Here is a 24,394-nt window from a genome sequence, read left to right as displayed (position 1 = left end):
TTTCATATATTTGAGATTTATATTTAATTTACATATATTTATATATATATATTTTTCATAAATACAAAGATAAATATCCTTTATATGAACATGTATTCTATAGGTATTTATGTGCAATATATGTGTGTGTTTGGGAAAATATTTGTTACATATATGAAAACGGCCATTTTTGTAATATTTTGAAATATATATTGCATATATGTACAAGTATCTGACATATATTTTTATATCTCAACAACAACAAAAAAAAGAGAGATTAGTCTGCGATCAATGTTCACAATTCCCATCTATGCTGTTACATGAGCCTATGCAATATAGCATGACTGCATTGATTTTTTTTACAATAAACTTTCTCATCTTTCCAGAGGAAAAAACTAATGAAAACACAGAAAAAGGTCTACATTGTGTATTTTTATGACAAATGTGTTATTTCAATAGTAGAGTTGTGTCTATAGCTAAAATGATTAATATATTAATAACTAATGTATTTAGTTTGAATAAATGCATTATCAGAAAATAATACAGTACTTCATTACGCAGTGAAATTGAATTGTTCTGCAAAATTAAGTGTGTTTCATTGGCTGTGTGAATTATTTTGAAGGTTTGGAGAAATGTGTAAAATCAATCGAGAAAAACTGTAAATCACTGAGTGTTCAAGTACAAACTCTCTCTGGTTGTTTGTCAAATAAAACACACATGAACCAACACTGACACAACATAGATAGATTGACCTTTATTTTTTGTTTTTTGTCATAATACAGATTTCCATACATGCATATTTGGTAGGATTAGTTGAAGCTGAAGTTAAAACAAAGCTTGTATGTATTTCACATCAGAACAGCTGTTAATACTGAAGTAAAAGAGTAATCACAGTTTAGAGAGCAGAAATATTCAGACAGTATTTAAAACACTCACAATCCAGATCACATTCTCAGATAGACTTCACAAAAACACTCAATATTACCAGATAAAATAAACACAAGTGCAATTATTCAATATAGCAGAAAACAAGACACAGTTGAAAATATTAAAGCTCATCACAAAGTAAAATAAAAAGACTAAAAGAATAGAAACTTGCGGTTTGATAATTTCTTTAATAAAAGCATTATAACTCAATGTTGTCTCAGGATACAACACTGTAAGTCACTGGACGTGAGTGTTCAAATGTATCCTGTAAAATACACTGAACTAAAACTAAACATTAACCTGTTAGTGGTGTCAGATTAATAAAAACACAATGCTTTGAGGAATACTGATGTTGTATATGTGGATAATCTTATATAATGTGTAACATTTCTCATTAGATATTTAAAGTGTGCAGTCTACACTCACGATATAGAAGATATGAGAGTCAAACGTTACTGTACATGTATAAAATCAAAATGATAAAAACTATATAAAGATCAGGATTTGATTATTGATACGTGTGAATGGCAAAAACAAATTGAAAATGGTTCATCAAAAACCAAAGACACTTTTTACACTTTAGTTTCAGAGTTTAACAGCATATGTTGATCTCTCATTTTACAGGACGAATTTATCGAGACATTAAAATGAGAAATATGTTTTTGTAGATGGAATTTGATTGTTGATGATGTAACAGTGATTTACACCAGTGCTGTTGAGAATCTCTTTAACTTAAACAGAACTCGTCCCCTGTTTCTCATTCACTCCGACATCAGTGGCATTATTCAAACTATCCAACTCCTTCACTTTGCCACGAGGCAGCGTAGGCGTCACTGATCCGGAATCGACTGAGAGAGAGAAAAAAAAAAAAAAAAAAATCACAGAAACATTCAGAATGAGCAAAACAGACACAAATCAACTAAGACTTTAATTCCTAAAGTTATTTTAAAAGTTAAACTCATTGATCCGCCACTAAAAGACACATCAGATATCTGCTCTGAGAACTCTGGATCTCTTTTGCTGGAAACTGAATTTGAATTTCTCACTTCTGGTCAGATAAATCTGAAAATAATCCTAATTCTAATAACTGCAGGATGTTTACAGTCTTTGTGAGGTCTTGTATGTTTTTAGTCCTCCATGGTATTCATCATGACACTATTGGGTAATTTGGGATATTTGTATTATTTTGGATCACTTCATCATAATTCATATAAATTGTTTATGTATTTTCTTCAAATGTGAGAACTTGTGTTGTTAATCAAGTTCTCATTTAAATGTGCAAATCACTGTGAATGACGCTCATGAACATCAACTGACGTAAAGATTTTCACAGAACAATATCTTTCATTTCAGGTTGTTTCTCAAAACCTATCGCATGCCTGCAGAAGACTTGGAATGATGCATAAGTCACATGGACTCTTTTAAAACACTTTTGAGTCTTTCTGTTCAGTTGGTGGGCTGTCGGATAAATTCATTATTTGTCGCTTGTATACGTGCGAGAGCAAAGTTGTAATAAATTGTCAAATGTTTTGAGAATGTTAATGTTGCTAATGAAAAATGAGACTAATCTATCTGCAGAGCTGTATTGTGTTGAACTCTTATTCTGATCAAATCAAATATTCAAGCTGTATGTTCATTTTATATCCGTGAGCAATAAACATGAGAAATGAGCGGATTCATTTTTACATGTTTTAAACAAACTGATTAAACAAGCAGTTTTTTTGCCCATTTCTTTTGAAATGAAAAAAAACTAAATTTAAATAATTAAAATCAAAACAAAAAAAAATAATGCAACATTCACAGAACATTGTTTAACGGTCTTTTGCCCTTCTCAATGTAACTAACAGCTTAGACAGATATTTAATTTGACTGTAATGCAAAACAACATTAATTTAATCTTAATTATTAAAAGTAGTGATGTCAGCGATGACAGTGTAAATCATTATTAATCCACTGAATCATCGCTCTGTATTTCAGTATTATCAGCATTTAGTGACAGAATCTCCCATGATTACGGACACTGACTGGAGTGAACACTAATCTACTATAACTGAGCAAATATTACATCAGCTAATCAATATTCATGAGTCAAACATTTGAGGTTTACAATGTGTCTCAGTTTTCAGATCGTTCCTTCACCCCTGATTACAAGAATGAATCGTAATTCAAAAAAAGTTTCATTTAATTAAACTGAGGTAACTTCAGGACATTAAACTCATTTAAATATGCCAATTACTGCACTGAAAACTTGACTTACGCACCATAGACTGTAACATAGAATATCTGGTGTACATTTACTCTGCTGCTGGTGATCTTTAGTTCATAAACTCCAGACTGATCCGTTCTGATGTTTGTGATGACGAGAGATCCAGTCTGTACGTACATCAACAGATTCTGTTTGAATTTCCCATCAAGAGCATCCTGACGTGATGAGATCTTTGTGTCATTTTGTTTTTTGTCCGCTATGACAGTGTTTTTAAATCTCCACACTACATCAGCATCTTTCTGTAGTGGAGTAGCATCACTGTATAGATTGACAGAATCTCCCTCCATTACTGACATTAAGATCCCTTCTTTACCTGGAGAACAAACAATCACAGTGTCAGATGTATTCTGTTGATTCATGTCTTTTATTTTGAAATATTAGTTCCTGGTTCATGTCATGTGTTCCTGTTTCCCTTGTCATGTGATTCCTGTTTTCCCTCCATGTTCTTGTGTCATGTTTTCATTGGATTATTGTTTAATTAGTTTGTTATGAGTTCTGTTTGTTCATTGGTTTATGTTCTCCCATGTCTTGTATTTCAGCCCTCATGTTTTCATTGTCTAGTGGTCGAGTATTGAATGTGAATGTTGTTTTGTAGCCAAGCCAAGCCAAGCCATAGTCAAGTCTAGTTTATGTCAAGTTCATGTTCTTGTTAGATCACGTTTATGGTTAGGGTTTTTGGATTTCACTTATAAAATAAACTGCACTTGGGTTCTTCATCTCATCATCATCATTGCCATCATTGTCAGCATACGTTACACACAGTTACTCAGACACTGTCAGTAACATCAGTAAACATTGAGACCGAAAAGGAGAGAGGTCGGGATTGAGCAGGCAGCTGGCTTGAAACCAGTGGGACTGTCGGTGAGAACAGATCCAGTCTAGTCAAGGTTTAGGTTCCCGATACTCAATGCCGCCTCAGGGAAATAGCATCTGCAAATGTTACATTAAACTAGGAGACTCACAGGCAGTAAACTTAGGTGAACTAATCTATACAGTACATGAAGCTACTATCCACATGTATCACAATCCCAACAAATGCATATCTGAAACAACTAAAGCACATGCCTATCTAAGCAGGCAATCTAACAATGACAGTGCTGAAGCTACTAAATATCACAATCCCAACAAATGCATATCCGAAACAACTAAAGCACATGCCCATCTAAGCAGTTAATCTAACAATGACAGTGCTGAAGGCCAGCTAGATCTTCAAACATAATTTAAAATGTGTCTAAGATAAACATGCATGAAAATGAGAAGCGCATGTAGGGCGAACTCAAGTTATACAAAATCTTTAAAATACAGAACATAAGGCACTTACATTGTCAATTATGCACACAAAAATACAGGATACAAAGAGCAGAGATCACAGTCCTCTGCACAGTTCAACAAACAAGAAACAAAAAGGAAAAAACTGTGGGCACAGGTGCCGTTAATAAGGCCTGTGAGGGTGTCCTGATTGGCATGAGATTGAGTGGGTAGAGCTGGGTGCTGCCAGGGAAATTAAGGAACTAAGAGGGGCATGGGACTTGCTCCGAGGATGCAGCATAGAAACAAAAGGAAAACTTCCAAACAGCCGCCCCCAAATTTGTATTGCAAATTTGTTAGTATGAGAGATCATGGGGGATCAGGTAGGCCTGGGAGAGGGATAAGGTGAGCAATGGGCCTTGTGTACCTTCTGCCCTTCACTTGGACATCAGCAACCCTACAACGACCATCCTCGCAGGGATGGAGGGAAATTACTTTACCCACTGGCTACAGGGAGAGTAAGCTGGGGATCAAGAATTAGAACAACAGTGTTAAATTGGAGGTTAGGATTGTCAGTGTGCCACTTCTGTCTAGACTGAAGAGAGGGAAGGTAATTTCTAAGGAAATGGGCCCAAAAGTGGTCAGAGAGAATTTGACTATGACGCCACTGACGGTGACTGTGCAGCTCAGAGTCTAGATACATTACCAGGGGGAGGGAAGCATCATGCCACCCCATGAGCAACAGATTAGGGGTCACAGGGTCAGGGTCGGCAACGTCAGATGAGACATAGCCTAAGGGCTTTGAATTTAGGATGCCTTCAATTTCTATCATGACTGTGTGCAGTGCCTCCTCACTGACAATGAGCACCTAGGGTGGTCTCCAAGGCAATTTTGATGGAGCGTATTTCACGCTCCCATGTTCCACCAAAGTGGGGTGCGTGTGGAGGATTACATTTATAGGAGATCCTCTGCTTGGCCAGAGTTGCCTGAAGCTCAGGGATTGATAGTCTTCTTGTAGCACTCTCGTGCCTCCAATGAAGTTGGTACCTCTGTCAGAAAGCAGCTCAAATGGTTTACCTCTGCGAGCAATAAAGCGCCTAAGTGCCATCAAGAAGGAATCTGTATTCATGTGACTGAGTAGATTTAGATGCACACACCTAGTCATCAGACAATTGAAAATTAATTCCCCACCTTTTCTCAGCTCACCTGCCAATCTTCACTGTGTAGGGCCAGAAACAATCTATCCCAGTGGAATACAATAGAGGTTTGCAAAGGCGAAGGCGAGCTGGAGGGAGATCCGCCATTTGGGGAATAACGGGCTGGGCATGGGACTGCTGGCAATTAGGGCACATATGCTGATGTTTCTGAACCACCTCACGACCCCTCAGGATCCAGTACCATCTCCTTAACTTAGCAAAAAGCCTCTCTGGCCCAGGATGTTGTAGGTGGCCATCACAATCCTTAATTATAAGCTTTGTAATTGGATGGGCAGGGTCCAGGACAACTGGATGAATGGCATCGGGGGAAGACCACTGCTTTGCCGTAACCTTCCGCCTACTCGAATGAGCCCTGATGCTGGGTCTAACTCCGGAGCAAGGGAGAGTAGACAGCTTGAAGGTAGAAGGGGCTTTTGGGTCTGAAGGTGGGCTAAATCATTCCCAAAGGAATCCACCTGGGTTTGTCTTAGGATGGGCATCTCTGCATCATGGTAGTTTTCTGCTGATGAGGGCTTTGCCGCCCCATGAAGGGATGCAGCAGTGCAGTCAAGGAGGTCCTGGAAGGTGGCAAATTGGCTGGGATCAAGGATGGAGGGTCATTGACTGAGGGATACGGTACCACAGAAACTGGGCTTACGCAACTCTACAGGGTCATCAGACTGATCTACAGCAGGGCTAGTGAGCCACAGCTTAGGAGATTGAAACAGGAAGGCAGGTCCTTGGTTCCACCTGCAGGGCCTACCAAGATCAGCCAGTAGCTTTCCTCTAGTTAGGTTATCCGCTGGGTTGTTCTGAGAATCCACATAGCACCACTCCTGGCCTTCAGTGAGCTCCTGAATCTCAGCTACCCTGGTTCCGACAAAGACTTTGTAACGGTAAGAGTCAGAGAAAAGCCAATAGAGAACAGTGGTAGAGTCAGTCCACAGAGTAGTCTTTCTGATATGGAGGGTGAGCTCTGTTTGGAGGAGACTGAATAGCTGAGCTCCTATGAGAGCTGCACATAATTCAAGTGGTGGAATGGATAGCTATTTTTTGGGAGCAACGCAGGACCTCGCCATGAGGAAGGACACATCAATTGCTGCTGACCATCTTCTGTGCGCATGTAGGCAACCGCACCATAGGACTGCTCTGATGCATCACAGAAGATATGAAGGTCTTGGGTGGCTAAGGAGGTGTCTACTGACTGAGGTGTGAGGCAAAGTGATAGTGGAGAGGTTAGGGAGTTCCTTTTCCCACGAATGCCAAGCTTCTAGGAGATCATGGGGGAGGTTTGGGTCATCCCATTCTCGTGCCTTTCCCCATAAGTGCTGGACGATGATTTTGGCCCTTGTTGTGTAAGGGAGGATATAGCCGAGAGGATCGTACTGGCTAGCAAGGACTCTGTAAATATGGTGCATAGTTGGAGTGGTAGATTCAATGGCTCTGTGCCTGTACCCTAGGGTGTCTGTATGGCAGTTCCAGTGGAGGACTAGGGTAGACACCAAGGGATCAAGGGAAGGATGGTGTGACAGCAAGAGTTCCGTTTGATTTGACCTGGCTTCTGGAGGTAGGTCACAATTGACCCTAGGGTCGTTGCTGGCCCACTGTCTGATTTCAAAGCCACCAGAGGAGAGGGTAGTGCACAGGCTGTGAAGAAGGTCTCTGGCTTCCTCCGGTGTGTGGAGACTTTGCAGGCAGTTATCCACGTAGAAGCAATTGTGTATGGAATGGGTAATGTGTTCATCTGCTTGTGCATCTTTGATGATCCTCTGGAGGGTGTAAATGGCACAGCAAGGGCTTGAGGTCATGCCAAAGGGGAGAACCTGCCATTCATACACAGTTGGAGGAGATCTGCAGTCCAGATCACGCCAGAGGAAGCGCAGGAGAGGTCTATCCCGGGATAAAAGGCGCACCTGGTGGAACATTGATTTATTGTCTCCACCGATTGCAATCTTGTGCTGCCTAAAACGGAGCAATACTCCAAGGAAGGAAGGCCCAAGGGTTGGTCCAGGAAGCAACTGTGAGTTCAGACATTGATTTTTGCAGGAGAAGGAACAATCAAATACAATGCGGTCTTTACCAATACGACACACAATGTGATCAGGTATGTACCAGAACTCAGGGGCATCTTCTATTTCAGATGAGGACAACTTCTTGACATACCCAGCATTAACTAATTTCTGGATCTCTCTGGTATAGGTCTTGGCGTGTTGTGGGTTTGAAGGAGTCACTTCTCACAGCTATGAAGATGGGACATAACTGCCTCTTTAGAGGCTTTCAGGGGGGCCAGGGGTCTGTATAGAGAAGAGGTGTGGCATACTGTAGGATGCCATCAACAGGTATTCTGATGGTTTGGGTCTCAAGCTGGTGCATTGCCTCTTGATCCAGTTTAGAATGAACCACAGCTTTCATGCTTCTCTGAGATAATGCATCCAACTGCCACAGTTTCTGTACATTATGGTGGATGTCATCAGGTGGGCATTTAAAAGAGATGTAGTGAAAATGAGCAGAGGGAGAGCTGGCGAGATCTCTTACAGGGCCCTGCAGTGTCCAGTCAAGTTGGGTCTTGATTGCCACATGGGCTCCAGGAGGGCCTAATTTCACAGGCTGTGTTGGGGTAATAAGGTGTGTATGATCAGCCCCTAGAAGGAGCAGGGGTCTTACTTTATTAAGCTGTTTGAGAGGAACCTGATGGAGGCGAGAGTAGCGCCGCTGGAGGGATTTCACAGGGTGAGAATGTTCGGACAAGGATAGCTGGTCAGCAGTGAAGGCTTGACTAATAACATAGGACTTTTTTGGATGGACCTTAGGAATGAGAGTGAAGGACACAGTGGCTCCGTTAAGAGTCTGAACATCTCAGTGGCTCACAGTTCTCAGCTTTAGGCTCTCAGGTTTTCCTACCAACTGGAGTGTCTGGGTAGCAAGGTGCAGGAGGATTGTTCTTTCAGACCCATCATCCAATATGGCATAAGTGTCTAAGGACACTTTCCATTATGCAGGGTCACTTCAACTACCTTCAGTAGCACTTTATTGCAGTCACTAGGGTGGTCAAGATAGAAGTTCTGCACTTGCCTCTGGTTGATGTTGCATAGAACCTGTAGATGTTTCCCACTGCACTGGCTGCAGTGTCCCATCAAGTCACACTGGTTTGCAAAGTGGTCTCGTACACATTGCCAACAATGTCTCTGTTCCTTAATCCAATTAGTTCTCTGGTCTTTTTTGAGTTGGAGGAAGCCATTAGGTTTACTAACATGGAGTGTGGTTGAGTTACAATAGGCGCACACTGGACAGCATTCAGATGAGGTGTTGAGGAGAGGCTGACTAACTTTAAGTGGGGCAACTTGGGCTTTAGGAGAGGTCACATGAGAGGAGGTTTTAGCACCATGGAGTATGGCTGTACCTCTTAATGGGTGAGGGGGTGATGGCCTCTGTCGGATAGGCGGAGGTATTCTTTGCCTTGTGGGCTGGCAGCGGGCTTCTTGTTGTAGCCAGTTGGAAAAATCTAGGAGGTTATAGGAAAGGGGACCTGGTCTACTCAAACTCATATTCCTCTTAAACTGGCAGAACTGCTCATGGGGGAGCTTCTCTAAAAGCTGCTCAACATGTGAACCACAAGTAAGCTTAGAGAGACCCTCAGGGACCATGGATTGAAAGAGGCCCACTAATACCTGAACTCTGAGGACAAATTGGTCTAAACCTCTACCATCACCTATGTGGATAGCAGGCATCTCCGTTATAGCTCGGAGCTCCTTCAAAGCAAGCTGTCTAGGTTGACCATAATGCTCATCTAGGGCCCGTATAACTTGAGTATAAAAATCTGAGGCATGAACATAAGCCAATACAAGTCTCATCACCTGTTCTACCTTTAGAAGATCCAATAAGATGTGGTATTCATACTGCTCTGACTCTCCTGGATCTAACAAGTTGGATAGGGCCATCTTTAACATCATGTACCAGCTTTCATCCTCCCTAGTGAAATCAGGGAACGAGGGACCTTCTATCCTCCTATAGTTTGACTGCAGGGGGCCAATAGGGGGAGCTAACTGACTGAACATTGAAAGACTGGTATGCCGGCTGGGCAGAATAGGACATAACACCAGGCAAAGGTTGATTTGGCAGTGTATAGGCTGGGAGCATGGGGTTATACGAGACTGGTACTTGAGATGTGGCAGGAAACTGACCACAGCCAGGAGGATGCGCGAGCTGCATGGAGGGTGGCATGGGTTGGGTAAGAGGGGCATGGCGTATGGGAGGAGAAGGAAGCTGCTGCTGAGGTGGAAGAGGAGGGGGCCTATGGTCACCTGTAGTCTGACGGACTTGTGGTGATACTACTGATTGAAGGTTAAGGTTATCAGAGCAAGGGGATGGTAAGAGAGACTATGAGGAGTGGGTGCTACTCCTAAGCATGCACTGCTGGATTAATCTACCCTGATTTCTTACTTCTATCAATTGCTGTAGGAGCGCAGTCTTGGTATCAGGAATGGGAGCTATTGGAGAAGCATGTGGGTGTTCAGCATCAGGGGTTTGCACTCTCTCAGATGGGACAGGTGAGTGAGGGTGTGGAATGTCCTCCTGAGTGTCTCCCTCCATGGGCAGTTCCAGCTCCTCTGGCTCTTCCTCAGACTCATCCTCTTTCCGGGGTTGATAAGGACCTGTGCCAGACATATCCGCAGAATGAAGAGATTGTTGTTCTGGTGCTTCTGCTGTAGGTTTTGCCCGCTGATGATATCGCAGGATGAAATCATCATAATGTGCAGGGAGCTGGGCTTAGCGGCGTGGCCACTCATACTGAGAAAACGAAGGCAAGGAGTGGCTAGACATGTCCACTGGTCATCAACCGTTCCAGCTCGAAGGACCATGAAAAGGAGAGAGGTCAGGAGTGAGTAGGCAGCTGGCTTGAAACCAGTGGGACTGTTGACGAGAACAGATCCAATCTAATCAGGTCAGGTTTCAGAGTATTTATTGTACATTCAAGCATGTATTTATGGGAGTTTGTGAGTGTGTGGTTTCTAAAGGGAAAGACAAAGGAATACAAGGTTTAGGTTCCCAATACTCAATGCCACCTCAGGGAAATAGCATCTGCAAATGTTACATTAAACTAGGGGACTCACAGGCAGTAAATTTGGTAAACTAATCTTAACAGTGTATTAAGCTACTATCTACATGTATCACAATCCCAACAAATGCATATCTGAAACAACTAAAGCACATGCCTATCTAAGCAGGCAATCTAACAATGACAGTGGTGAAGGCCAGCTAGATCTTCAAACATAATTTAAAATGTATCTTAGATAAACATGCATGAAAATGAGAAGCGCATTTAGGCCGAACTCAAGTTATACAAAATAATCTTTAAAATACAGAACATAAGGCACTTACATTGTCAATTACGCACACAAAAATACAGGATAAAAGGAGTAGAGATCACAGTCCTCTGCACGGTTCAACAAACAAGAAACAAAGGAGAAACTGTGGGCACAGGTGCCATTAATAAGGCCTGTGAGGGTGTCCTGATTGGCCTGAGATTGAGTAGGTGGAGCTGGATGCTGCCAGGGAAATGAAGGGACTAAGAGGGGCATGGCACTTGCTCTGAGGATGCAGCATAGAAACAAAGGAAAACTTCCAAACAGAGATCATTAACCCTCATGTCACTTACAGTCTACATTTAATTTCTACAATATTCACAAAGATATTCAGATGTTGGTGTAAAAGCACATCTTAAGTTGATAAAGTCAACAAATCAAATGCTGAACATTATAAACTACTGTATGTTCACTCTGAGTTTCAGTTTGATGATTCACACATAAAATCACCTCTGAAATCAATCACAAATACTGAATTTAAGCAACAGTAATGAAATATCTGCTGTAGTAATTGATCAAATTATCTCAATAAACAATCTGAACAGTAATCATGTTTAATAAATGATGTTTTCACTGGAAAATTCTCACTTAAAGTTAATATTTCCCACTGTGAAAACTGTCCTGCATTGTGCTCTCCTGCACAAATAATTCAAACATTTGTTTGATGTATTGAGGGAAATCTGTCATGTAAATAGTCATCAAGAATTTACATTTTTATATCAAAAGAGTGATAGAAATAAAAGTGCATCATGTGACTCGGGGAGTCCTGCACATTTCTGATCTAAATCTGATAATTATTACATTAAAAGAGCTGATCTACTCACCACTGACAGTAACAATTATTCTCTTATATATGATATCTTCAGTGCTGTTGATGATCTTCAGATAATAAACTCCAGAGTCTGTGTGTCTGGTGTCTGTGATGAAGAGAGATCCAGTCTGATCATCCAGCTTCAGTCTCTCTCTGATTTCATCTTTAAGACGTGTGATCTTTCCTCTTCTGATTTCAGCTATGAGAGTCTCTCCATGATACATGTTCACATCATCTGTCTTTATATGAGCATCATCAGTGATTAGAGTGACAGATTCTCCCTTCATCATGAACACTGTCTTCCATTCATCTGTATCAACACCACATAGAAGAGAGAAATACAGGAGAAATTTTGATATTTGTTATTAAAAGTTTTTATTGATTCCATATAATATATATAAAAAACAAATATATATATATATATAATATATATAAAAAACATATATATATATATATATATATATATATATATATATATATATATATATACAGGTGCATCTCAATAAATTAGAATGTCATGGAAAAGTTCATTTATTTCAGTAATTCAACTCAAATTGTGAAACTCGTGTATTAAATAAATTCAATGCACACAGACTGAAGTAGTTTAAGTCTTTGGTTCTTTTAATTGTGATGATTTTGGCTCACATTTAACAAAAACCCACCAATTCACTATCTCAAAAAATTAGAATATGGTGACATGCTAATCAACTCAAAACACCTGCAAAGGTTTCCTGAGCCTTCAAAATGGTCTCTCAGTTTGGTTCACTAGGCTACACAATCATGGGGAAGACTGCTGATCTGACAGTTGTCCAGAAGACAATCACTGACACCCTTCACAAGGAGTGTAATCCACAAACATTCATTGCCAAAGAAGCTGGCTGTTCACAGAGTGCTGTATCCAAGCATGTTAACAGAAAGTTGAGTGGAAGGAAAAAGTGTGGAAGAAAAAGATGCACAACCAACCGAGAGAACCGCAGCCTTATGATTGTCAAGCAAAATCGATTCAAGAATTTGGGTGAACTTCACAAGGAATGGACTGAGGCTGGGGTCAAGGCATCAAGAGCCACCACACACAGACGTGTCAAGGAATTTGGCTACAGTTGTTGTATTCCTCTTGTTAAGCCACTCCTGAACCACAGACAACGTCAGAGGCGTCTTACCTGGGCTAAGGAGAAGAAGAACTGGACTGTTGCCCAGTGGTCCAAAGTCCTCTTTTCAGATGAGAGCAGGTTTTGTATTTCATTTGGAAACCAAGGTCCTAGAGTCTGGAGTAAGGGTGGAGAAGCTCATAGCCCAAGTTGCTTGAAGTCCAGTGTTAAGTTTCCACAGTCTGTGATGATTTGGGGTGCAATGTCATCTGCTGGTGTTGGTCCATTGTGTTTTTTGAAAACCAAAGTCACTGCACCCGTTTACCAAGACATTTTGGAGCACTTCATGCTTCCTTCTGCTGACCAGCTTTTTAAAGATGCTGATTTCATTTTCCAGCAGGATTTGGCACCTGCCCACACTGCCAAAAGCACCAAAAGTTGGTTAAATGACCATGGTGTTGGTGTGCTTGACTGGCCAGCAAACTCACCAGACCTGTATTGTCAAGAGGAAAAAGAGGAAAATGAGAAACAAGAGACCAAAAAATGCAGATGAGCTGAAGGCCACTGTCAAAGAAACCTGGGCTTCCATACCACCTCAGCAGTGCCACAAACTGATCACCTCCATGCCATGCCGAACTGAGGCAGTAATTAAAGCAAAAGGAGCCCCTACCAAGTATTGAGTACATATACAGTAAATGAACATACTTTCCAGAAGGCCAACAATTCACTAAAAATGTTTTTTTTTATTGGTCTTATGATGTATTCTAATTTTTTGAGATAGTGAATTGGTGGGTTTTTGTTAAATGTGAGCCAAAATCGTCACAATTAAAAGAACCAAAGACTTAAACTACTTCAGTCTGTGTGCATTGAATTTATTTAATACACGAGTTTCACAATTTGAGTTGAATTACTGAAATAAATGAACTTTTCCACGACATTCTAATTTATTGAGATGCACCTGTATATAAAAATAACAGAATATTTGGAATCATATTATATTATTTACAACCATTCCTCCCTAACATTAACCACCCCACCCCACCCCACCACCCAACGCAAACAGATACCCCAGTGGTCAAATACAACTGACAAAGACACACAAACAAACAATAAAATAGAATATATACAAAAGAAAATATTTAGAAATAAATTTCTAAGAAGTATATGTGCAAAAAAAAGGCTACAACATACACATTTAAAACAACACGTCTCTCTCCACTTCCCCTCCCCGAGAGCCCTCCAAAAAGGCCAAATAGCTGCCCCACCTCCTTATGAACATATCCATGTTGCCTAGCCTTCTATATGACAACTCTTCCCAAGCTGCCACCCTGCCCATCTCCTCGCAACACTCACGAAACGAGGGGGCTCCAGCTGACTTCCATCCTCTAAGGATAACCTGTCTGCCCACCATAACACCGGCCAGGATCCAATTCTTCATGTACTTATCTCCTACATCAATGACCGCCCCGTCACCCAAAATACAAAGCCTGGGGCAAAAGGAGATCCGAGTACCCAATACGTCGACCATAAAATTCTGGACCCTCAACCAGAACTCATATATCTTACGACACCCCCAAAAAACATGGGCGGTGTCTCCATCTTCTAAATGGCATCGCCAGCAGGTGGGTGTGTCCTTAAGACCAAGTCTATACAATTTAGAAGGGGTCCAATAAAATCTATGTAGAATTGCATAAGGTGCACCCTTGCATCACTAGATGCAGACTTGATGTTTTTAAGAATCCTAACCCACACTCCCTCCTCCAAAAATAAATTTAAATCTTCCTCCCATAATCTTTTGAGGGAATTTAAAGCTCCGTCCCCCAGACTCTGAATTTGCAGGGAGTAATACACTGATGCCTCATGACCTTTTCCAAAAGCAGTAATCACCATTCCCATAGTATCTGCCACGCTAGGGGGGTGCGTGCCACTCCCATAAACAGTGCAGAGTAGGTGCCGCAGCTGTAAATACTTATAAAATTGAGATCTGGGAATCCCAAAATTTTGAACCAAATTTTCAAAAGGTCTCAATACTCCACTCTCATATAGGTCACCGAGTGTATTAACCCCCCTCACAATCCAATCTGACCAACAGAAAGGGGATTTATTAATGCATAGTTTAGGATTCTGCCATATGCTCGAGGCTACGTTTAAATAAATATCCGAATTAAACACTCTGGACACTGTTGTCCACATCGAGTGTAAATGCAAAATAACGGGGTGTGACTTAACTTCTCCGATTAATTTGATCGAAAGACTATGCAGAGGCGAGATAGGGACAAAAGCTTCCTTTTCGTTACAAAACCAGGGAGGGGCTCTCTCAGTTGGAAGCGACCAATGAGCCAAATGTCTGAGACCGAATGCATAATAATAAAACAAAATCTTGGGTGGGCCTAGCCCACCTTTGTCAATCGGCCTATGTAACTTATTGAAATTTAACCTGGCACGCTTACCATTCCAAATGAAGGATGCTATGCTATCAAATTGCTTGAAATAAGAGAGGGGGACATCTATTGGGAAAGATTGTAACAGGTAGTTGAATTTTGGAATACAATTCATTTTAATTACATTAACCTTCTCAATCATCGATAAGTGTAATGAAGCCCACCTGTCCACATCATTCGAAAAACTTTTTATTAAGGGATCAAAATTAACTCTGACTAAATCAGACAAATTTGCTGGGATAAAATTCCCAAATACTTAATGCCCTGTTTGGGCCACTGGAAGGCGCCCGGCTGGAAGGCCGTTACTGGACAGTACGCTGTCAAAGCCAAAGCTTCGGATTTAGACCAATTGACTTTGTATTCTGAGAACTTGGAAAAGGAATTAATAATTCTGTGGAGGCAAGGCATAGATCTAGTGGGGTCAGAGATGAATAATAAAATATCATCTGTGTAAAGCAGAAGCTTATGCGCCACACCTCCCGCCGTCACCCCTGGAAAATCATCCTTTCTTATCGCGGCTGCTAATGATTCCAGGGCAAGACAGAACAATAAAGGGGAAAGAGGGAAATCCTGCTGAGTGCCCCTATCCAGAGTAAAATAATCTGAAATTAATCCATTTGTTTGTACCACTGCTACGGGGTGTTTATAAAGTAACTTAATCCAACCAATAAATGTACTCCCGAACCCATACATTTCCAAAATCTTAAAAAGATAATCCCATTCTTCCATATCAAATGCCTTTTCGGCGTCAAGTGAGATGGCAGCGACCGGAGACTGATCATTCGCTACTGACCACATGATATTGATGAGATGCCTGATGTTATCAGAAGAGCTACAGCCCCGAATAAACCCCACCTGATCTATATGTATAAGAGATGTCATAACCTTACTTAATCGGTTAGCCAGAATTTTTGACAATATTTTTACATCTAATTGGATCAGGGAGATTGGACGGTAATGCTTGGATCTTTGTCCTTTTTAAGAATCAGACTGATCCGGGCTTGTGTCATGGTTGGAGGAAGCTTTCCATTCTTTAATGATTCAGTATAAACTTCTAACAAAAGTGGAGCCAGTTCTGTAGCATAGGATCTAAAAGATTCTGCAGCAAAACCATCTGGCCCTGGAGCCTTGACAGTAGGTAGGGACCACAAAGTTTCTAATATCTTCATCAGTAGACGAAGACGAGGAACTATAGAGATCAAAGTAGAATTCTTTAAAAGCATTATTAATATCAATGTCCGAGGTAAAAATTTCACCACCAGCAGATTTCACTGAGGGAATGATAGAAAGAGACTCTCTCTGCTTTATATATCTAGCCAGAAGCTTCCCTACCTTGTCACCCGACTCAGTCAAAAGTATGACTGTCTTGCCCTGAATAACCAAAACTCCACTTACCGTGACAAAATAGTATTATATCTATATTTCAATCGGGTCAATTCTCTGAGGCCATCAGATGACATATGGCGCTTCAGCTCTGCCTCTGCACTTCTAATATTCTCTTCCAACTCCACGAGTTCTTGTGCTTTGGATTTTTTAATGAATGAGGCATAATGTATGATCCGACCCCTAAGAACCGCCTTAAGTGCCTCCCAAGCCACGCCCACAGAGGATACTGAGGACCAGTTGGTCTCCATATAAACACTGATTTCAGTCTTTAGCATTTGTTGGAAATCAGGATTTTGCAAAAGGGACACCTTAAGGCGCCAATTATATTATTTATTTTTCTCCGTATGTGGCAACACCCCTAAACTCACCAGGGCGTGATCTGAGACTAAAATATTTCCAATTGAGCAATCAACAACAGATGAAATGAGGGATATGGATATCAAAAAAATATCTATTCTATAATAAATCTTATAGACTAATGAAAAAAATTTATAGTCCCTACCAGATGGGTTCAAAAGTCTCCAAATATCCGTAAGACCAAGATTTTTACACATCCTGTGAAGCGTCAATGTTGCTCTAGGGGGTTTACACACTTTTGCTTCACTGTGATCAAGAACTGAGTCCATCAAAAGATTAAAGTCTCCTCCCAATATTATATCATGAGGGGTGCCAGCAGTTTGCAGCATCCCTTCAAGATCTATAAAAAAGCCCTGATCATCAGCGTTAGGTGCGTAAATATTAGCCAAAATCAACCTTTGCCCCTGAATTTCAGCTAAAACAATAATTACTCTTCCTAATTTATCTTTAATCTGTTTGAGACATTTGAATTGTAGATGTTAATTTACCAACTCCCTTGCTCTTATTTGAGCCAGCACTAAAAAAAACATGTCCACCCCATATCTTCCCAAATTTTTCAGCTTCCTGCAGGGAGAGATGTGTTTCTTGAAGAAACACTATATCATATTTCTTAAGTTAAAGAAAAGTAATAACCTTCCTTCTTTTTATGGGGTGCCCCAACCCATTTACATTCCATGTGGAGAGAGATAATCCATTCATATTAACATTTGACATTTTGATATAGAAGAAAAAATCAATTGTGTGTCAAAAACAAAATTATACAGGCCACATTCCCCATTAGTGAAACAATCAAACCCTGAACTTCCCCCCCGAACAAAACAAACAGAAAAAAGAAAAACGTGCGCATTAACCCCGCGCATGAAAGCGCCAACCGGCGACAATCCCTCTAAACTCAAAAGGTCCATGAACGCCTACGAGTCTCCACGACAACTTTGCCATCAGATTGCTCAATTTTGCCTCACAAATTTGTGAGACAAAATTACATAACAGAAAATACTTTGTAAAATAAACCCCAGCAAATAGGAAGAATGAACACAAAGAATGTGTAGATTCATTCACAGAACTGTCTCAAAGGTGTGATCTTCCACAAAACAAATTCCAGCTGATATAAAAACCTGCTTAAGCCCCGCCCCTTTCTTATAAATACCACAACCTTGCGTAGAGTTGAATAAAACATCAGTCGCATGTTGGGGAAGATGGCAAGGTGTATTTTCATCAGTTTTTCTTCAAAACTATTGTTCCTTAACCCAAACTTCCTTGGTTACGGGTCAGCTGGCTTGAATCTACATTTCCAATGAGGAAGAATAACGGTGAATTCACGGTTGTGTATGAGATATTTCACACCTGAATTGCTAAGATGATCACTAATGAATACAACACTTCAGATGACTCTGGAGTATATTTATATTTTTGAATGCAGTTATCTTGGGATCAACAGCTTGAGTAAGTGTTTTTTCCTTTTATATTTAGTGTATTGTGATCCAAAACGTTAAAATATGGTTATCTTTTACTCATTTTTCAATGGTTACAGCCTCTTCATAAGCAAAGACCGTGATGTGTTCGTGCGTTTATGTTGTCAGTTTGATCATAATTGTGTCGAGATCACTGTTCAATTTTAGCCGGTGCTCACTCGGAAATACGTCACAATACAGAAGTCGGTCACGCCTCCCATCTCATGCCGACTTTAAGTTGGTTGCTTGACCATTTTTCATTTTCCTATTTTATTTTATTTTTTTAGTGATTACCTCTATGTATTGTTATTGCAAAACCACCAGTTTTTTTTGTTTTATTTTACTTGGTTTAACCACGACGGCCATCTTTGTGTCATTGCACACGACAAATTTAGGTTATACAGATGTTTATGGAAAGCTCAATATCTCGGCTCAGGATGATCCAAAAACTGATCTCTAGAGCACATTACAATGTACAAGTACATATATAAACATTTTGCACATTCTTGTTTCTTAGACTTAGAACTGAAGTCCTCATGTAATGCTCAAGATTGCTCAAAAGTTCCACTTTTAGTGTTCATTTATAATGGGAAGTGTCTCAGTTCTAATTTTTTTAGGGGGTACCTAGGAAAGTATAGTGTGCACACAGAACATTTCAGGTTTAAGATTTATGTGGGCAAAACATAACTTACACACAGCTGTCACAGTACTTACCTCTCACAAAAAGAATGAATCTCTTGTGTTTCGTCTCTCTGTTACTGCTGCTGATCTTTAGTTTATATTCTCCAGTGTCTGTGGTTCTGATATCTCTGATGATGAGAGATCCAGTCTGATCCAGCTGTATTCTCTCTTTGAATCTCTCATCAGGATAGAATGAGGTCTTATTGTTTTCTTTATCATCTTTAGCTATGAGAATATCTCCAAACCTCCACACTATCAGCTCATCTCCATGTGGTTTAATATCAGTGTTTAGAGTGACAGATTCTCCCTCAATCACTGACAGTGACATCACTTCACTTCTGCCGGGATCAATCACAGGTAGTGAATCTGCAAAGAACAGATTCACAGACAGAGGTTATGTAAGGGATCATGTGCAGTAAGTTCACTAAGGCAAATAATCTTAAATACTACCAATACTAAGTGTATTTAAGTCCCTGTACACTTTCATTGTAAAGAAATAGATGCACTGAAAGTGACTGGTGACTAAAGATGTCAATCATTAACATTTTATCTATCAGAAGTGTTATTGCACAGGACAGCTGAAAGTGAAATTAAACTACATTTTTATAGATTTGAATTTCATACATTTGAATTCTAGACATGGCATTTAAGAAAACTGAGTTGTTTTCGTGGAGTATTTTATAGATTTGTATTTTTAAACAGCAGATTTTGTGTTCTGAATTTTTGTAGATGTGAAATTAGATGTGAATATTCAGATGAAAAAATTACAGCTGAAGAAAAAAATCCCAAGATCAGAATATCAAACATTTGAATTGATAGGAAGCTTCTATAACGGTCACATCTGTAACACATTTTCATGGGTGTTAAAAGGAGACCATTTGTTCATCATACTCAACATCAACAAAAGTTAGCTTTGAACAGAAATGATCAACTTGTTTGAATTAATATTGTTTTAGTGATTTAGCACCGAAACACAATATCATAAATGTCACTCTTATAATGTAAAAAAGTGCTGTTATGACAAAGTGTGTATATTTTTCAGATAATTATCTCTCTGGAAAATGATTATTGTTAACAAAGTGAAAATTAATAATCGTTCAATCCTTCTTGTGCAATTATAAAATATAGCTGTTGTTTTTAGAAATGTTGCACATGTCATAAGAAGTGGATAAATAATGCCATTTCCTTAAAATATCCATTCTCAACCATGCTCAACTGTGCTGGTGGAATGCCTGTGTTGATGTCATGGCTCACTATTGGTTACTTGTCAGTTGCCAAGGTTACTCTTTTTTTTCTCTGTAGCTGGCCAAGCGCACTATTTAGGCAAAGTAAACACTTCTCACGTGGTCCTTAAACTCTTGCATTACCAAGGTAATGACTGACGTATTTCTTGTGTACATTCGAAGTCTGTTTTCAGCACCACAGTGGTTCGTTGTGTACCGAACAAGACAGCACTGATAATGCAGTACAACAGCTGTCGACTGAACACAACAACTCTGACATCAACACCATTGCTGTTTATTTATGTACTATTTAGCTAAATGTTTTTTCATGATCCATTGCTCTGTCACAGGAAAGAAAGTTTTCTTCTGGTGATGTTTATTGCCAATTAGCAATCCGGTGCATTACCGTCATCCACTGAGCTGGACAGTGAAACGTCACAAGAAAGTCTTTCAGTGGAGTCAAACATCAGCTGAAGATAATGAAATTGGCTTTCATCAAGAGGTCATACACCTTATAGACAGTTGGATTAAATCCTAAACTGAGTGTACTTTAAAGGTAGCTTACCCTATGGAGTTTACTTATAAACAAACAAGTTATGTTTAATTCATTCTTGAGGTCTAATAAACATGTAGAATGCAGTTTTTCCCCATTAATGATATGAAATGTATATCGTGATAAATATCGATATCCAATGATATGAAAAAAATATTGTGATAATTTTTTTGGGCCAGATCGCCCAGCCCTACGTGAGACACCCGTGTTCTGATTTATATGTTGCACTGTGTCTGTTTTAGCAAGTCATTGTCAGTGCTTGGCACACATCCAATATTCAAATGCTTATTTAAGCATTCAAAGGTGATTTTTTTTTCTTAAATTCAATGAATATTCCAATTTTGATTTTAATTTGACAACCCTAAATGATGTAGCTTTACTTAATCTATTTGTGTTGGGACAACATGAATATTTTAGTTTGGTTAACTGGGGATTTCTAATTTCCAGCATTCTTTGCATGGCACTCATTAGGGAGAGTTAATCGAAATCAAGCATTGTATAATGTGTCTTTGTGCAAGATGAATGGAAAGGGGGAGACTTGTTAGTGTTTAATGTTTTGTGTTTTATAGAAGAGTCTAGGAGAGTAAATCTTTTGATTTCTGATAACTTATTAGGATTTATAGTGTGACTGAGGTTGTCAGTCCCTTAAAGTTTGCATAGAACATCTCACACCCATCAGAGCTACTGTCTGTTCTCCCTCCTGTCTTCTGGAAGGTCGCACAGACTCATCAGAGCATGTATTAGCAGGTTTAGAAAGTTTCTTTCCCAGAGCTATCTCCCAGCTGAAGTTTGGGCTTGACTGTTCACATTTTGCATATTCTCGCTGCATGTATTCACTGGTGCAGAGTGAGCAGACATGTTTAAGAAAGAAAGTCATACAGGTTTGGAACAACATTAAAGAGTAAATGATGACAGAATTTATTTTTATTTATTTTTTGGTAAATGATTCCTTTAAAATGCTCACCATAGACTGTAACAGTGAAACTCTTCTTCATTTCTCCCAGTGCTGGTGCTGATCTGTATTTTATAAACTCCAGAGTGGATGGTTCTGGTGTTTGTGATGGTCAAAGATCCAGTCTGTTGATCCAGCTTTAGTCTTCCTCTAAATCTCCCATCAGCAACATCCTCAGATAACTTGATGTTACCTTCATCAGTGATTTCAGCTATGCCGACACCTTCAAACCTCCACAGTATCAGATTATATGTCAGTATTTCAGTATCATCAGTCTGTAGAGTGACAGAATCTCCCTCCATCACTGTCTTTATTTCATCTGCACCCAAGACACCTGGAGAACAAACAAGAAGATTTCACTTTTATCTCACTGATAAACAGATCCAACTGTGACTGTTTAGTCTTGTTTAATAAATGAATCAAATAATCCCTGTCAGTGGCTCTAGAATCTAAAGATGTGACATATTTATCATTATTCATTTATCAAATACTAACAGCTACAACATAAGATGTTTAACTGCCTTCTGCTATCAGAATTACTTACATACTTCCCACTTCTGAAGTCGTAATTATGAGCACGTCATGTTTCAGTTCTTTGTTGTTGAAATATGGAGGATGCAGGTTCATATATATTTCTTTGGGAACTCTTATTTGGACACTGTTTTACATGCTAGACAACTGGCTGATGATACTTTCATTTTGGTTAAATAAATGCCATTTTCTCTATGTAAACATGTACAATAAGTGTCAAATAGTTCCTGATATACTTAAATGTCTATGACTAAAACAGCAAGTGATAATATAGCAGCTGTATTTAGAAAAGAGAATAAAAACATCATTCACTATTGAAACTGTACTCTCCTCCTAAACGTTGAATGTTTACGTCTCCTCCCAACTCAGAAACTCAGGTATCAACATTTTACCAGAGTTTTTTTTTTTTACAACAGACGAGGAATGTTATACAGAAGCTGAATTGGTTTTGCTGTAGATTTGTATTTGTTTCTGTTTCTTTTTCAAGATGGTGCTTGCATGTGCTTATCCTGAATGCCTCAAACTACTGAAAAATGTTAGATTACGTCCACGTGTATCATTGCAAGAGGAAAGACTAACATTTCACAGATTATCAATCAATGATCCTGAGAGACTGAAGCTTTGGCTGTACACTGGGATATCAACACCCATTGAGTCACTCAAAATATTGAGGGTGTGCAGTGAACATTTTCCCCCTGGCTGTTTTCAGACCAGCTGAGGGATCCGATGATATCGACATGCCAACACGCTTACGTCACGCAAGAGGCAGCTTGAACTCCACCCTCATGTACATGCACACCACAGCTGGCCGAAAGTGAACATTTATAGTAAAAAAAAAAACAAGTTTTAAATATTGATCTATTTCTTACACACACCAAGCGTTTCACTTCAGAAGACATTAATGAATCCACTGGAGTCGTATGGATTACTTTTATGCTGCCTTTATGTGCTTTTTGGAGCTTCAAAGTTCTGGTCACCATTCACTTGCATTGTACTGACCTACAGAGCTGAAATATTCTTCTAAAAATCTTAATTTGTGTTCTGCAGAAGAAAGAAAGTCAAACACATCTGGGATGGCATGAGGGTGAGTAAATGATGAGAGAATTTTCATGTTTTTGGTGAACTAATACTTTAATAAACTTCTCTCTCAGACTGTATGAGCACCAGAACAGACACATGAAGTTTTTGCTCTCAGGACATCCACCTCATGAACAGTTAAAAATGCACCCAAGAACTCTCCATTGTGTAAATATAATCATGTGCAATATAATTCAGATTTATATTTGACAAATCATCTTTTCTTCTGCACATTACACTCCCTTACACATAACTGTACATACATTATTGTCCTATTGTGTATTTCTCATATATTTGTATTTACTGGATTTTATATTATATGTGTCTGTTTTGTACTCTTTTTGCACCGGAAGCTTCTGTCATGATCAATTCTTTGTGTGTTAAGATCATTCTGAATCTAGTCCAGACTTGTCCTGTGTATTTGGATGAATGTGACCTGTAATATTGTGATAGATTTCAATAATAAGAAAATAAGAGAATATCAGTAAGTGTGAATATTACTGAAGGATTCAAAGTGAAACTGAAAGTACTGATAAATATAAATCAACACTTACCGCACATGAGTGATATGAACAGAAGGGTTTTGAACGTGTTCTTCATATTGTTGTTAATTGCAGTTAGTTTTGACTTGATAAAAGACATTTAATCGCAATTAAAGGTCTGAATCTCTTCTGTTGAGTGAATGTTTTTTCTGAACCGCACCCACCTGCACCCGACTGACACAAAACCGAATAAACACCAACAGAGCGACTTTAAACCGACTGTGATCACTCATTAATCTGATCCATAATACATATGTTTATATGTGATGAAAGATGAACCAGTACATTTACATCATCTCATTTCTACAAGTTTGTAGCAAAA

The 24,394-nt window shown here is 39.5% G+C and overlaps 1 protein-coding gene across 2 annotated transcripts; it reads right to left on the bottom strand.

The window, feature by feature from the left end:
• Nucleotides 1-1,521: 1,521 nt before the first annotated feature.
• On the bottom strand, nucleotides 1,522-22,114 carry LOC127439018 (uncharacterized). Of its 2 annotated transcripts, XM_051694995.1 has the most exons (5): nucleotides 21,935-22,114; nucleotides 19,228-19,560; nucleotides 11,804-12,100; nucleotides 3,168-3,485; nucleotides 1,522-1,754 (listed from the first exon to the last, which is right to left on the bottom strand). In XM_051694995.1, the coding sequence occupies exons 1-5, from the start codon at nucleotides 21,963-21,965 to the stop codon at nucleotides 1,639-1,641; spliced, it is 1,095 nt and encodes a 364-aa protein (XP_051550955.1). In that variant the 5' UTR covers nucleotides 21,966-22,114; the 3' UTR covers nucleotides 1,522-1,638. The 2 variants fall into 2 exon arrangements, with proteins under 2 accessions (XP_051550955.1, XP_051550956.1); XM_051694996.1 differs by lacking the exon at nucleotides 3,168-3,485.
• Between the last annotated feature and the right edge of the window lie 2,280 nt (nucleotides 22,115-24,394).

The sequence above is a fragment of the Myxocyprinus asiaticus genome, chromosome 50 (assembly GCF_019703515.2).
Source record: "Myxocyprinus asiaticus isolate MX2 ecotype Aquarium Trade chromosome 50, UBuf_Myxa_2, whole genome shotgun sequence".
In the NCBI taxonomy this organism is placed as follows: domain Eukaryota; kingdom Metazoa; phylum Chordata; class Actinopteri; order Cypriniformes; family Catostomidae; genus Myxocyprinus; species Myxocyprinus asiaticus.
This window is presented reverse-complemented; position numbering and strand designations above follow the sequence as displayed.

Excerpts from the sequence above, each read along its gene's own strand:
- LOC127439018 (XM_051694995.1), bottom strand. The coding sequence starts at position 21,965 with ATGAAGAAGAGTTTCACTGTTACAGTCTATG. Across the intron at positions 19,561-21,934 it reads TTTCACTGTTACAGTCTATG|ATTCACTACCTGTGATTGAT; the intron begins GTGAGCATTTTA and ends TGTTCTTTGCAG. Across the intron at positions 12,101-19,227 it reads ATTCATTCTTTTTGTGAGAG|ATGAATGGAAGACAGTGTTC; the intron begins GTAAGTACTGTG and ends GTGTTGATACAG.